The sequence below is a fragment of the Montipora capricornis genome, chromosome 8 (assembly GCF_036669925.1).
Source record: "Montipora capricornis isolate CH-2021 chromosome 8, ASM3666992v2, whole genome shotgun sequence".
Taxonomy (NCBI): Eukaryota; Metazoa; Cnidaria; class Anthozoa; order Scleractinia; family Acroporidae; genus Montipora; species Montipora capricornis.
Genome location: NC_090890.1, coordinates 40,306,280 through 40,318,717, shown reverse-complemented (window position 1 = coordinate 40,318,717; position 12,438 = coordinate 40,306,280). Strand labels below are relative to the sequence as shown.

Here is a 12,438-nt window from a genome sequence, read left to right as displayed (position 1 = left end):
ATGAAATAACCTGCTGTGAGCCCCTGGACCCACTCCAATGTACTGTGTGCCATTCCAGTATGACAAGTTGTGTCTGCTTTCTGCCCCCTAAAAGATCATTATTGTAAAATAAGTGATATTGTTGACAACTCTGTTATGAGCAGTCAAAAATTGAACTTTAATGCACTTGTTACAACTTAAATACATGCGGGTTACATATCAAGTATGTGAGTAAGTATGTGCTAAGCGCAAAAGTGTTGCTTAAATGCTAGTGCAGTGCAGTGCTGAGTGCAACACCCTTTCTCTTTTGGAAAGCAAAAGATAACTAGCTTCATAGTGTAATCATAAATTGTCTCCAAGTGATTCTTAAAGTTCTTTAATAAATTGCCCATGAGTCTACATGACATAGTCTCTGAATCTTATTTAGGGCCGTTTCCTTTCTTGTTGAGAGCGGCACTGTCTACATTCAGTCTCTCGAGGAAACACTGTTTCTGATGCAGCTTGAGGTGTACTGGGGACTGTTTCCTCTGTTGATTCATTGTTGGTTGGTTGTGGTTGTCTGTCTTGGTTTCCTTCTGAAGGGATGGATGCAACTTCGAGCTCGTCAATGATTGTGCTATGTCCGTGAAGTGGCTCTGCTTTGGCGCTTTGGGTCTGTGCATGATTATGGTGGATTGGCCCTAACAGTGTGTTCACTACACAAGTTTGTGGCTTGGGCTTTCTACCACTCCATAAATCCATGGTTGAGATATATTTGTGGGCCTGGTTTTGAGATTTGACCTTTTCCCCTTGTGCAAACTCTTCGAGTGGGTTCGACGCCCTCTTGTTGTAGTGCATCTTGGACTTTTTCCTCTTTTCTGAAATGTTTTTTAAGACAACATGGGGGGCACTGTTTGTGGGGCCAGTCTGCGGGACATTAGACGCCAAGCAGGGGAAGGGTCGAGTCCCTGTTGAGGCGTGTTTCGATAAGCCAAGAGAACAATATATACGGGTCCTCATGACGAGATTTCTTCACGATATTTATGATTTTAGCACGGTAAATCCGGACTTGTGAGCGAAACATGAGTATTCATTACTGTCAAAATGTGGGTCGTTATCAGTTACATATTCATCTGAACTCTGTATCGGGCAAAATTTCTCTTCATAGCAACCGATGACTGTGCTGGCCAAGGTATTTCGCAAAGGTTCCAGTTGGATAACGTCACTATAATGATCCACCAAAATGAGGTAATTGATGCCATTCAAATGAAACAAATCCACATTCACTAAGTTGGACCAATACATGTCTGGACGGTATGTCATGCAACTTCATAGGTTCGTGTGGTCGCTCGCTCAGGTACTGGGCACAAATACTGCATGACAAACATGCTTCCCTGATTGCTTAAATTCCTGGCCAATGTATCGACTTGCATGCTTTTCGTATGCTACTATCCATGCCCTAATGCGCCTTGTGTGTCTTTCGTAACAGTTCGGGTCTCAGGGATGCGGGCATGATGACTTGATGGGACTTGTAAAGGACATCATCATACACTGAGATTTCGTCTCTGAAACCCTAGTAGGCTCTTATTTCTCCAGGTACTTCTTTTCTCTCCAAGAGCCCACCACTGAGGACCATTCCTCTCAAGACTGTAAGGAGTCTGTGACTCAGTTTGGCGTTACATTCACTTGCGCTAGCTCCAAACGAAACACTTTGCATGCGCACCATTCTTAATGGCTGCGCGGACCAAGGGTATCTGCGATAAAAAGTTCTTTGCCTTTCTTGTAACGTACGGTAAACTGGTATTTCTGGAGTCTGAGCGTAGTTCTTTGTAGTGTACGTGGGGCTTTGCTTAGAGGTTTTTTTAAAATGATCTCCAAGGACTGGTGATCTGAATGGACTGTTACGTCATGTTTGCCACAGAGGTAGTGATGCCATTTGTCTATGCACGACACCCAAACTTGACCTATCTCTGGATCTGTTGCCACTCTCTCATCAACTTGACCCCACAAGCAGATCATGCAAAATCTCCATAATAATCTATAATTAAATATTTTATTATTCACCCCAGGCCACTTTCGTTCAAAACTTTAATTTATTCACATTTAGACACCAGGGCCCCATTTTTGAAAGCCGATTAACTTAATCCCGGATTAGCATGAACTTTTGTTTCATGTTTTCAACTTTTTGGTAAAAGTTTCCTTTGCTTGTTTTTGTTTTTCAAGATTGACTTCTTCTAATGTAAAGTTTGGTCGAATATCAGCGTTGAACAGAATTTGGGAGTATAGAAATAAACTCATTGGTTAACTTTTAATCTGGGATTAGCGTTAATCGGCTTTTGAACAACTGGGCCCAGAGGTGGTAAATCTATCAGACGATAACTCAAAAGAAATGGGCTTACAGCATTGGAAAACTCTTCACAGGAAACAACAAGAAAGTAGTTTCAAAACGGAAACTGTTTCAAATCTTGTCCCATTAGTACACAATCGAATTTCTCACAGAGGACACAGGTATGAAAAAGTGGCTTCAAGAAATTATGCAGAAATCAGCCAGAAAGTTGTTAACACACTCGTCAAAGTGTGCTCATTCCATGCCTAGAAAATGCCCACCAATCAATGGCAGGTCCAACATTCCAATCTTTGACAGCGATCGACTGATTGGTGGTGAGTAGTGACCAAGATTAGAGAAATCCGATCACGTATATATTCTCCAAGATTAGATCTGTGCAGTGCTGCTTTTGATTACTCCAGAGGAATTTCCTTTACATCACCTTGTAAACAGGCCATTTTGAAAAACGAGTAATTGCATTTCACAATAAACTCAAGTTTATTAATATCGTAACAGTGCAAAATAATAACAACATTGTACCGTTATTGTAATGTGGTTACTTTCCGGTAGTTGTATACTCAATATACTGCTCTAGACTTCTTAATTGAAAATTTGAGAGACAAATATTTGTAAACCTTGTAATAAACAAGATATGTTGCCAAATGACTTATTAAAATAAACAACATCACTGTTTTTTTCGTTACAAAAAGTATAGTCCTACTATGTGAAAGACAAAAAAGAGTTTAGCTCTGAGGAAGGACTACACTCAAAACGTCCGAGTGAGGACATGTGCGAGTCAGCGAGCCATGCAAGCCATGGCTGTGAGTCATGCAAGCCAACAGGGCGAGCTACATGAGTTAAACCCTTTTTTCAGATTTAGGGTGTTCTTCCGGGCAAGTTCTCTCCAAAACAGTGACCCCCCATTTTGTTTACATTTCTGACATCACTGACTCATCATCTTTCAATGGTAAAATTCGCAGAAAAAAAATCAATGTTAGAAAATTTTCGTGCGAACGTCCTTTAATACATGCGGGTTACATGAGTGCATGAATATGTGCTAAGCATGAAAGTGTTGATTAAATGCAAATTAATGCAGCACAGTGCTGAGGGCTTAAGTGTTGATTACATTGTTGTGCAACAATATTAATCAATGATGCTCATAATCATTGACTTTCTTAGCATCTTATTTAACTTGAAGAAAGCTTACTGGTCTGGCAAAGTTCGCCACCTCATATCTATAGAATCCATAAGCAGGTAGGGTCTGTTTGAGAAAAAAAGACCAGCAGTGAGTTGTTAACATCATAGATCCCAGGAAACTATTCATGACACAAGGTTAGGGTTAGGGTTAAATTTACAGAAAACAAAAATGCACAATACTCAAAAGAATATTCACTGACATCCACTGCTAACTGGTACATTTCAGCCAACACATCGGAAACAGGAAGAGACTGGAACAAATTATACAAGGAAGTGCATGGGTTTGTGAATGTCAAGAAATATCACACAATATTAATTTTTCATTCTGAGATGAAATCCCTCACCAGTTTTCCACCTTTGACATCATGATAAAGAGGAGTTCCTCTTTCAAGAGTTAGCTGGTACAGAGATACATGATCATCACACACAGATAATGCCTATTAATTAATTAAGGAAAAAAAGATATAATTTATGAAACAACAAATAAAAAACATTGTAAGTTAGTGTTCCTTCAGCGTAGGTAATGGTAAGAACCGTACCCAAGCATAGGATCATCACTCCGGTCCTGATGATAATCACAACTAACCTCAACCAGCTCCTTATGCCATTGATCTAGGGTTTGCTGTGGTCTGCCAAACATCAAATCAATCGACACTTTCCCAGGGAATATGGATTTTGCAGTCTGCAATGCTCTAAAATAATAATTATAAATTGTAAATCCTAATAGTCCACAGAGTTTTCCTACACTATGACATGAGGGTCCAAAATCGTTATTTGCTGCGGTTCGAAGAATAGCAGCAAATCGTTGTTTTCACGGTTCGGCGATTTTGACAGTTTCCATGGCAACGCAAGTGCTACAAGGGTGGGATTTTGCTGAGTCGAGCCATTCTATGCTGACGTTGCTGCCAACTTGCTCTCGTTTCGAGATTTTTTATTAATGTCGTTTTGATTTATTTTGTTATCTTACAGTTGTTGGATTTGCCACCCCTCACCCTCGGGGTATTTGTTAAGTGCCTGGTTCTGCATTCGGGAGGGTTCAGGTTTCCTCTAAAAAGGGGGTTTTCCTGACGGGCAGCAGGCACGTTATTATTCTCTGGGCTTCTGTTAGTTTCAATAAACGCAAACGGGGTCTCATTGCTTGCAGATTGCTGGGCTAAGCGGTACAGTCCGTTACTAGGTCTATCCAGTGCAGCAGTCAGTTCCCCTTTTTTAACAAGTGACCAGTTGTGTTTGATTTGTTGTCTATCAGAGGGAATAGGGGAAAACTAGGCTTTTTCAATCCTGCATCCCACCGCTACTATTATTCCATCCCGCAGCAATCAGCATTTTCATCCTGATTCCGCCTGGTTGAAACCACTTTGCTCCAGCTCAACACTATATTTCAACTGATTGACAGTTTATATAGCTGCAGTCTCAGTCACAAATGTTGCAACACAGACGGCAGTTTGCCCCCTCTGCCCCTTCAATGTTGATGTTTATGGGTTGGAGTGCAAAAACCAACCAGTGAATGCAACATTGATGGGAGGGAAGAGGAGGGGTACGTTATTAATAGCTTTGATGCGCTTCACTTGATGTTCAAGCGAAGTGTTATAACCATTTAGGACCGAGGTTGCGGCACATAACCAATAATGTACCACTCTCATTAAGCAGCAATGAAATCACTTAAACTTACACAAAAGTTCAGTTAGACTGAAAATGCCACTTACAGAGGATTCAAATGAGTGAACCTGTATGTGCTCGCATGCCCATTTACTGTCAACGTTTTAAAAGATACACTTAAGTCAGCTCAGGTGAGGGGCAAAATGCGCCGTAATAAAGCCATTTCCTGGCCAGTCTGCCTTACCCAGCGCAACTGAACGTAACTGTAAGCAACGGCAGGTGCTGGCCATTTTCAGGAGACAGCTGATCTTCTGCTCCTGGCTCTACTTTAGAAAACGAATTGTCTGTTAAAACGAGCAGATCGGCCAAAAATCAGGATTTTGCGCCCAAAGAGAAAATCTGTATCTCAAGTAATTTGTAGATTCCCTCCAATGCTTCCTTCTTCTGTAAGATCTTCACCCGCACAACTTTCTTCATCACTACTGGAGTTGAATTTGGAGACTTTGTCTTCAGGTTCGTCCTGGTGTGGCATGCCCCTGTTTTACGCTTTTGAAGTCGACTGGAAGCTGACTTTTTCTCCAACCAAAACTTCCTTTTGATACAGGTAGTCTGCAAGTGTTCCAGCCCTTGCCATGGTAGTTTCCTCGCCTGTGCTTCTCTTTTGCACAGACCAATACGCACTCGCCCAGTCCCGCATCTTTGAAATTTTGTCTCTGGCAGCTTTGATCACTGCAGGTAGTGGTATTGATGGTATTTCAAAAAGGCCCAATGATCTCTCGGGGACTGGGTAGCATTACAGACCATGAAGTGGATTTGAATGCTTCTTTCTCTGTGCTTCTAAAGTTGCGCATACATCGGAAAGCCATGGAGACTTGGTTTTTGTGATGAGCGACTGAATGTACATTTCCTACATCAAGGATCATGCAGCTCAGGGCTCGGTTGTTCGAAAGCCGATTAACGCTAATCCCAGATTAAAAAATAACCAAGGAGTTTATTTCTCTACTCCCAAATGTTGTACAACGCTGATATTTGGCAAAATTTTACATTAGACGAAGGCAAGCTTGAAAACCAAAAAATAACCAAAAGAAGCTTTCACCCAAAAGTTAAAAATGCAAACCAAAGTTTACGCTAATCCTGGATTAAGTTAATCAGCTTTCGAACAACCGGGCCCAGTAGATTGATGTCATCACATCCCAGAATATCTAGATTTTGCTTCATATGTTCTAATCCTCATTTGCATAGTTTCTTGACTACTGCGTAACTCTACCGTCTTTGCTGCCATGCTTCCTTCGGGGGCATTTAAAGAAAGTGGCAAGCGGCAGTTCAGTTCCCTGATAGATGTTGCATTCTGCTCTAAAACCTGTAAGGACCTGCTCACTCTAAATCTTGATCGCACCTGAAGGGTCACAGGAGTCGTACGCCTGGTGCTTTTCATGAATAGAAAATGCAGAAAAAAGGTCTTTATTACTCTTAAGGAATTTGGCAGTTTCCTGAAGGGTTGTGAATATCTTGATACAGCTCGTTTGGGTGTTGCAAACATATACCACATTGTTGAATTCTGAGCAGATACCAGAGGGCTAAAAAAGCATATACATGTATATCTTGCTGCAAGTCCATTGTTATTACCCTGGAGTACCATCCCCAGAAAAATTTTACCTTAAGGAGAAAACTATTTGTAATGTTTTGGGAGTCAGGGTAGCTTAGTGGTTATCTATCGGGCCTCCCACCACTGCGAGCCGGGCTGAGTCAATCTCAACCTGACTCGAGGGTTTTTCTCCCTCATCAAAATCGACTCACAGCTAATTAACATCTAGCTGTGGTGCTGTGCTCCGACATCAAATATGGACTGTATAGCGGCAGCCTGAGGCACCTTTGTATGTTTTCAGCCCGATGTTGTGAGCTGTGCCCTTCGTAATTCAGTCCTCAACTGCAAGTAAGGGCGGATAAGCACTAGCAATATTTATTTATTTATTTATTTATTTATATTTCCTTTCCATGATTTTTTATAATAAATCGGAAAGCAGTTTATTATGTCAGAGATTTCGAGGTTGGTGGAGCTGATACTGTTGCCATGGCCACCATTTCAATGAATGCAATGTAGTTGTAAGAAATCGACCTTTGACCACAAGGTTACTTTTAACCTGTGCCATGTGTTACTCTAAGAAGACAAACAACAGAAAATCGAGTGACTGGAATAGGTCAATTTTTTTTTGCTTTGTTTCTGGGGATTGTTTAATAGTCTTTTAGCCAAATTTTTCATTCTGCAAGCAAATCAAAGCTTTTCAACTTATGTGAGGTAACACTATCCCACATATAACCGACCTATCCTGTATCCCACCTATTTTCATCCCATATCCCACCTTTAATTTTTTCACGTCCCACATCCTGCCCAAATTTTAATCCAAATCCCACATCCTGCCAAACCTATGTTGGACCCTGACATGGCATGTTCTCCCGTCTGACTAATCATAAACCTGATTTTCCTCCCCTAACAAGTTACCTAACTTATCAGGTGTGTTGTATTTTCCAAACTAACCAGTAAAAAGCAATTAAATCTAAAGAACTTACTGCAATGAATCTTCTACAGTGTTATCCCTTCCAAGAAGAAGCAAACCTCTTGGATTGAAGGTCTGAAAGGGTTAAATAAACAATATCATTGTGAAGATACTCTCTTGCATATCATTAAAGTTGAATACCTGGACACCAAGGGAAAGACGGTTGATTCCAGCAGAATGGAAATGTCTAAAAAAAGGAAATAAGGAAAACCAGTTCCACAACAAGACCCAATTTTCATATACATGCCTTAAATGAAAGGTTAGTTATAATTATTATTAGGTATACTTAAACATTTCTCTGACGTCTTCTATTATTTTGGGCTCCTGCAAGACCAAATTCAAAAGCTCAAACCCATGCAAAATGCACATACATGACCAATTTTTATGGAGGCCTGAAGCACTGAGTCACATTACTCCTTAAATTCTGTGTGACTATTATTGGCTTTTAGTGTTAATCAATGCAGCATAATTAAGCTAATACACTGCCTGTCTGTAATGCACTTCATGGAAATGCACCACACTACCTTGTTGATTGTATTATGGTACTCTTGCCAAGCTAAGCTACTATGACCAAATTTTTATCCCTTGAATTTTTAGGTTTATCACATAGAATACCAGGAAAGATTAAAAATGCCGTTTACCATTTGGAAATATCTGCATTGTTTTTGGAGATACTATCAATCTCACATGTCCGTGGACAAGGGTTTTTTTTCAGCCCAGTTCACGGACCATTGATTTCAGTGTGTGGTTAAAAAGTTCTGATCAAGTGACAACTTTTTCTGTGGCTCTGCGGTTCCGAAAATACCGACCTTGTGACGCTATTTTCTGTTGCTCTCCCCAAAGAGAAAAGCACAAAACGATGTTGACAGCGAGTAAAATTGGCTGAAGCTATTACGGCTAACCCAGGAACAGCCTTTTCCGAGGAAATAAGAAGCAGGTGGAAACTTTTCTTGGGCCTGGAAAGAAGGAAGGACTAGCACCACATGGTTAGTATTTTCAAAACCACAGAGCCACAAAAAATGTTATCATGTGATTAGAATTTTTCAACCACAGACTGAAATCAACGGTCCATGAAGTGGGCTTAAAAAAAGCCCTTGTCCACGGACATCTGAGATCGATAGTATTTAAGTTTGAAAAATGTGTAAATATACAATTAAGAGGACTGATGGCGTCATTGACTCAATCCAATTTAACATCAAGTATATAATTAGAGCTATCTAATGGTCAATTTGCAGCCAGAGACCATTGAAACTTGGTGGGTTAATAGTTCTACAGGCAACACATGTACGGCTATAAAGATATTGGTTCCCATGGCAACTCACTCTTTTCCAGTCCCCTCCAACCTGGTTTCAATATTTTTGGTGATCTTAAGCTAAAAAACATTTAACAAGGCCACAAACTTGGCCTAACATATTTATATGTTTGCAGGATCATGCAGATGAGGCACCATTGGTAAATATCAAAACAGAATGCCAAAGGTGGCCTGCAAAGCCTTTAATATCAGGGAGGTCTGGAACCCCGTATGTTGCCATAGCAACAAAACTGGTATGTTCATATTGTACAGCACATCTACTAGAATGTCGCTGCAAAGAATCAAGCATTTCTGATACAAATTGGCCTAGATATCTTTCTTCATGATCATCATATTTGACCAAAATCGGTTGAGCTTTATGATGTCATCACTTGGCTCATTTGCATATTTTAAAAAACTTGAATATCTCTGGAACAAAAAGAGATCTTTGAAAATGGTAAACAGCATTCTTCTTCTTACTTATCTAGACTGCATGTATATGTCCTAAAATGGCTTAGATAGGAAAAATGCGAGTTTTGTCATAGTAGCTCTTCAACCTTTAAGGAAATAATAATGGCATCCTCCTTTCCCACCCAAGAAGGGGCAGGTATGTGTACATGTCATGTACAAAACACAGGTCACACACAGGTCATTGTTTTACCAATACAGAAACAACCCTAACTGTTTACCAATGCTAACCTTAGGCCTAAAAGCTATTAAATTTTTTAGGCTCAATTAGGCCTAAGGATTCTATATGTATCTGTATTGGTAAAACAATGACCTGTGACTTGTGACCAGTGACCTGTATTTTGTACCTGCTGCCCAAGAGGATCAATATTATATTATCGATGCGTAATTCGCTTGGTGACTGAGTGGTTATTATTATTACAATACTAACCAAATTCATTAGCTAAATGTTGCCAGTGAAAGAGAGTATAACAATGAGTACAAAAGTTGACAAGAGCCTAGAATGCACCCTTTGGGTGCAAAAACTTTGGCACAGTGCAAAGGGAAAAATGAAGATGACGCATATGCTCAGGGGGTCTATTTTGTATAGACTGGTACAGCTCAAGTACAAGGTTACGGAAGAAAAAAATGAAACTCAGTTTTAAACAAAGCTTGGTGGGAATCACTGCATGTTGGCCATTTAGAAACATGAATTACATTATTACATATTATTATTAATTGTACGACTATTGTGTACCTGAGACTATCTGTTTCCACTGATGTTGGATTGGCTTCCAGAGTCACCTCAGCATCACATGGAAAATGGCAAATTCTTGAAATGCTGTTGAGCACTGATGAGATTGTCCAAGGTTCTGCTAAACTCGGTGTTCCTTGAATCAGTACATTTTGAAGAACATATTAGGTAATAATGATAATAATAATAATAATAATAATAATAATAACAATAATAATAATAATAATAATAATAATAATAATATCTGATCTGCTAATCGCCCTTTCTCGCAGTTGGAGACTGAATTGCTAAGGGCGCAGCTCAACAAGGTCGGGCTGAAGGAGCTGTGCTGCTTGTTTTGGAACAGAGCTGTGCGTAAGCCCTAAATTGATGTGTCAACGTGAAGGACAACTGGTTCAATTCTGTCATGGTACGCCAGGGTCATTGTGGTACATGTCAATGACTTCACCTTCTCAAAGGCTTTCGAATGTGATGGGTTCTACGCAAAGACAACATTCTCTTTTAAGAGATTTCTTAAGGAGGTAGTGTGGTCAACAAGATTGGGGATGAATGAGCTCATGTAGGTTGCCATCCCCAAAAAGGTGTGAAGTTCCCTCTTGTCTTTGGGTTGTTCTAAATTTGCTATGGCTCTGACTTTATCTTGGCTGGGCTTGACACCGTCTGGTGTGTAAAGCATATATAAGTTTATTATAGTGAGTTTATTAAAAGCCAATTACCGGTACTTCAAAGTTTTTGTTGTGTTTTGTTTTCTCGATTATCATATGCTAATGAGAACGTGACCAAACAATGGAATCCGTGTATAATACGCACCATGAATTTGAAGGTCAATTTCACCAAAAAAAAGTGCGCATTATACACGGGTAAATACGGTAATATGGTAATTACGACGCAGAGCTGAATATCCAAATAAAACTGTGACAAATTTAAGTTTATTTGAATAAGTTTTAGTCTTACAATAAAAATTATCTTATTAAATCAAGGACTCTAACCTCCACCAAAGTAAACTGAACTGATGGAATTGACTCCAGCCAACTGTAAAAGAGTCTGAGTTTCAGTAACCAGACATTTCCTCATACGCTGATGATCTACATTGTTACTAAAACAAAAACAAAAAAAAGTTTTAACACTACATGTATTATGAGGGACATACAGTGGTTATTGCTAGGAATCTTTGTTATCCAAGATCTCTTAATCCTTACTGATTATAATCTAGATGAATAATTTTTCGGTAGAATCTAACAGTGAATGGGAATCCCTGATTTAACCTTATTTCGCAAAACAACTTAGTGTGGAGGGTGACAATTTGTCCAAGTAAATCTAAAAGTAAAGTCACTTTTATTTAACGTTGGTAGTTCCTTCAGCCACGAGACTGATGTCAATAGAAGCTGACGGTGCCCCTTTACCCCCCTCCCTCTGTCAATGCTCCATTTTACAGGTATTTAAAGCTACAGCAACACAGATTAAGGGAAAGTCAAAACAGATGTTGAAGTTACTGAGGATCAAACCGGGGATCTCTTGCTCCAAAAGCCCTGCACTAGCTTCAACCAACTGAGCTACATGTACGCCTGTTGATCATGCAAGTACATGCCCTGTGGTTAGCACCTTTTGCATTACCATTTCATTTTATGAAAAAATCCATGTATGTCCTTTCAAATCTTTCTTTATTTAGAATCTAGCTCTAAACTACACAATTTACCTAGCTTACTAACTGAGCGTGAGGGCCGTACTGGGGAATATAATTTAGCCTGAGGTCATGGCATTAAGGACCGAGCTCAGGAAGGTCCATACAAAAATGACCTAGGACCAATATCCCCAGTACATTCCTGAGCAAGTGAGGTTAGTAAGTTGTTTATTATATGGCACCGTTTTTCTTTGGGCACTTCTCCGCTTGTTGAATGTTCGTAACCTTCATTTTCCATCAGAAAACTTTGAACGGTAACCTTTCACATGTAAAGCTTAATTTCCCTTGCTATAATTGTACTGTTGTGATGAACAAATTAAATTTCACTTTTTTAAACTTTTTTGTATTTTGCTCTTGAAACTTGAATTTCCTGGGAGTGAGAAAAAAATATGAAAACAAACCGTTTCCATCATAATGGCCTGTACTGTAAAATCCCAATCAAAAACCAGCCAATCAGAGTGTTCCTTTTAGCCCAAGAATTGCTTGCCATATAATAATTTCTATTATTTTCAAATTGAAATTTTTGATTGGAATGTAGCTACCGGTACTTTTGCATCAGCTTTGCTTTACTACCCAATGACAAGGAATCATTTTATCCAAGGAGAATGAATGTTTCATCAAGGGGTCAGG

General features: G+C 39.6%; 1 protein-coding gene across 6 annotated transcripts in view; it reads right to left on the bottom strand.

The window, feature by feature from the left end:
* LOC138058914 (radical S-adenosyl methionine domain-containing protein 1, mitochondrial-like) overlaps positions 1-12,438 on the bottom strand; it is a 31,293-nt gene that overhangs the window by 17,880 nt on the left and 975 nt on the right. For 5 of the 6 annotated variants that reach the window (XM_068904371.1, XM_068904368.1, XM_068904370.1 and 2 more), the window contains exons 3-11: positions 11,117-11,223; positions 10,131-10,263; positions 7,777-7,822; positions 7,649-7,710; positions 4,068-4,173; positions 3,826-3,918; positions 3,682-3,732; positions 3,492-3,545; positions 11-87 (exon numbers count right to left, since the gene is read on the bottom strand). In XM_068904371.1, the coding sequence (XP_068760472.1) occupies positions 11-87; positions 3,492-3,545; positions 3,682-3,732; positions 3,826-3,918; positions 4,068-4,173; positions 7,649-7,710; positions 7,777-7,822; positions 10,131-10,263; positions 11,117-11,223 (729 nt within the window). The remainder of the gene's footprint in view (positions 1-10; positions 88-3,491; positions 3,546-3,681; positions 3,733-3,825; positions 3,919-4,067; positions 4,174-7,648; positions 7,711-7,776; positions 7,823-10,130; positions 10,264-11,116; positions 11,224-12,438) is intronic. The other variant, XM_068904369.1, reaches the window with a different exon arrangement.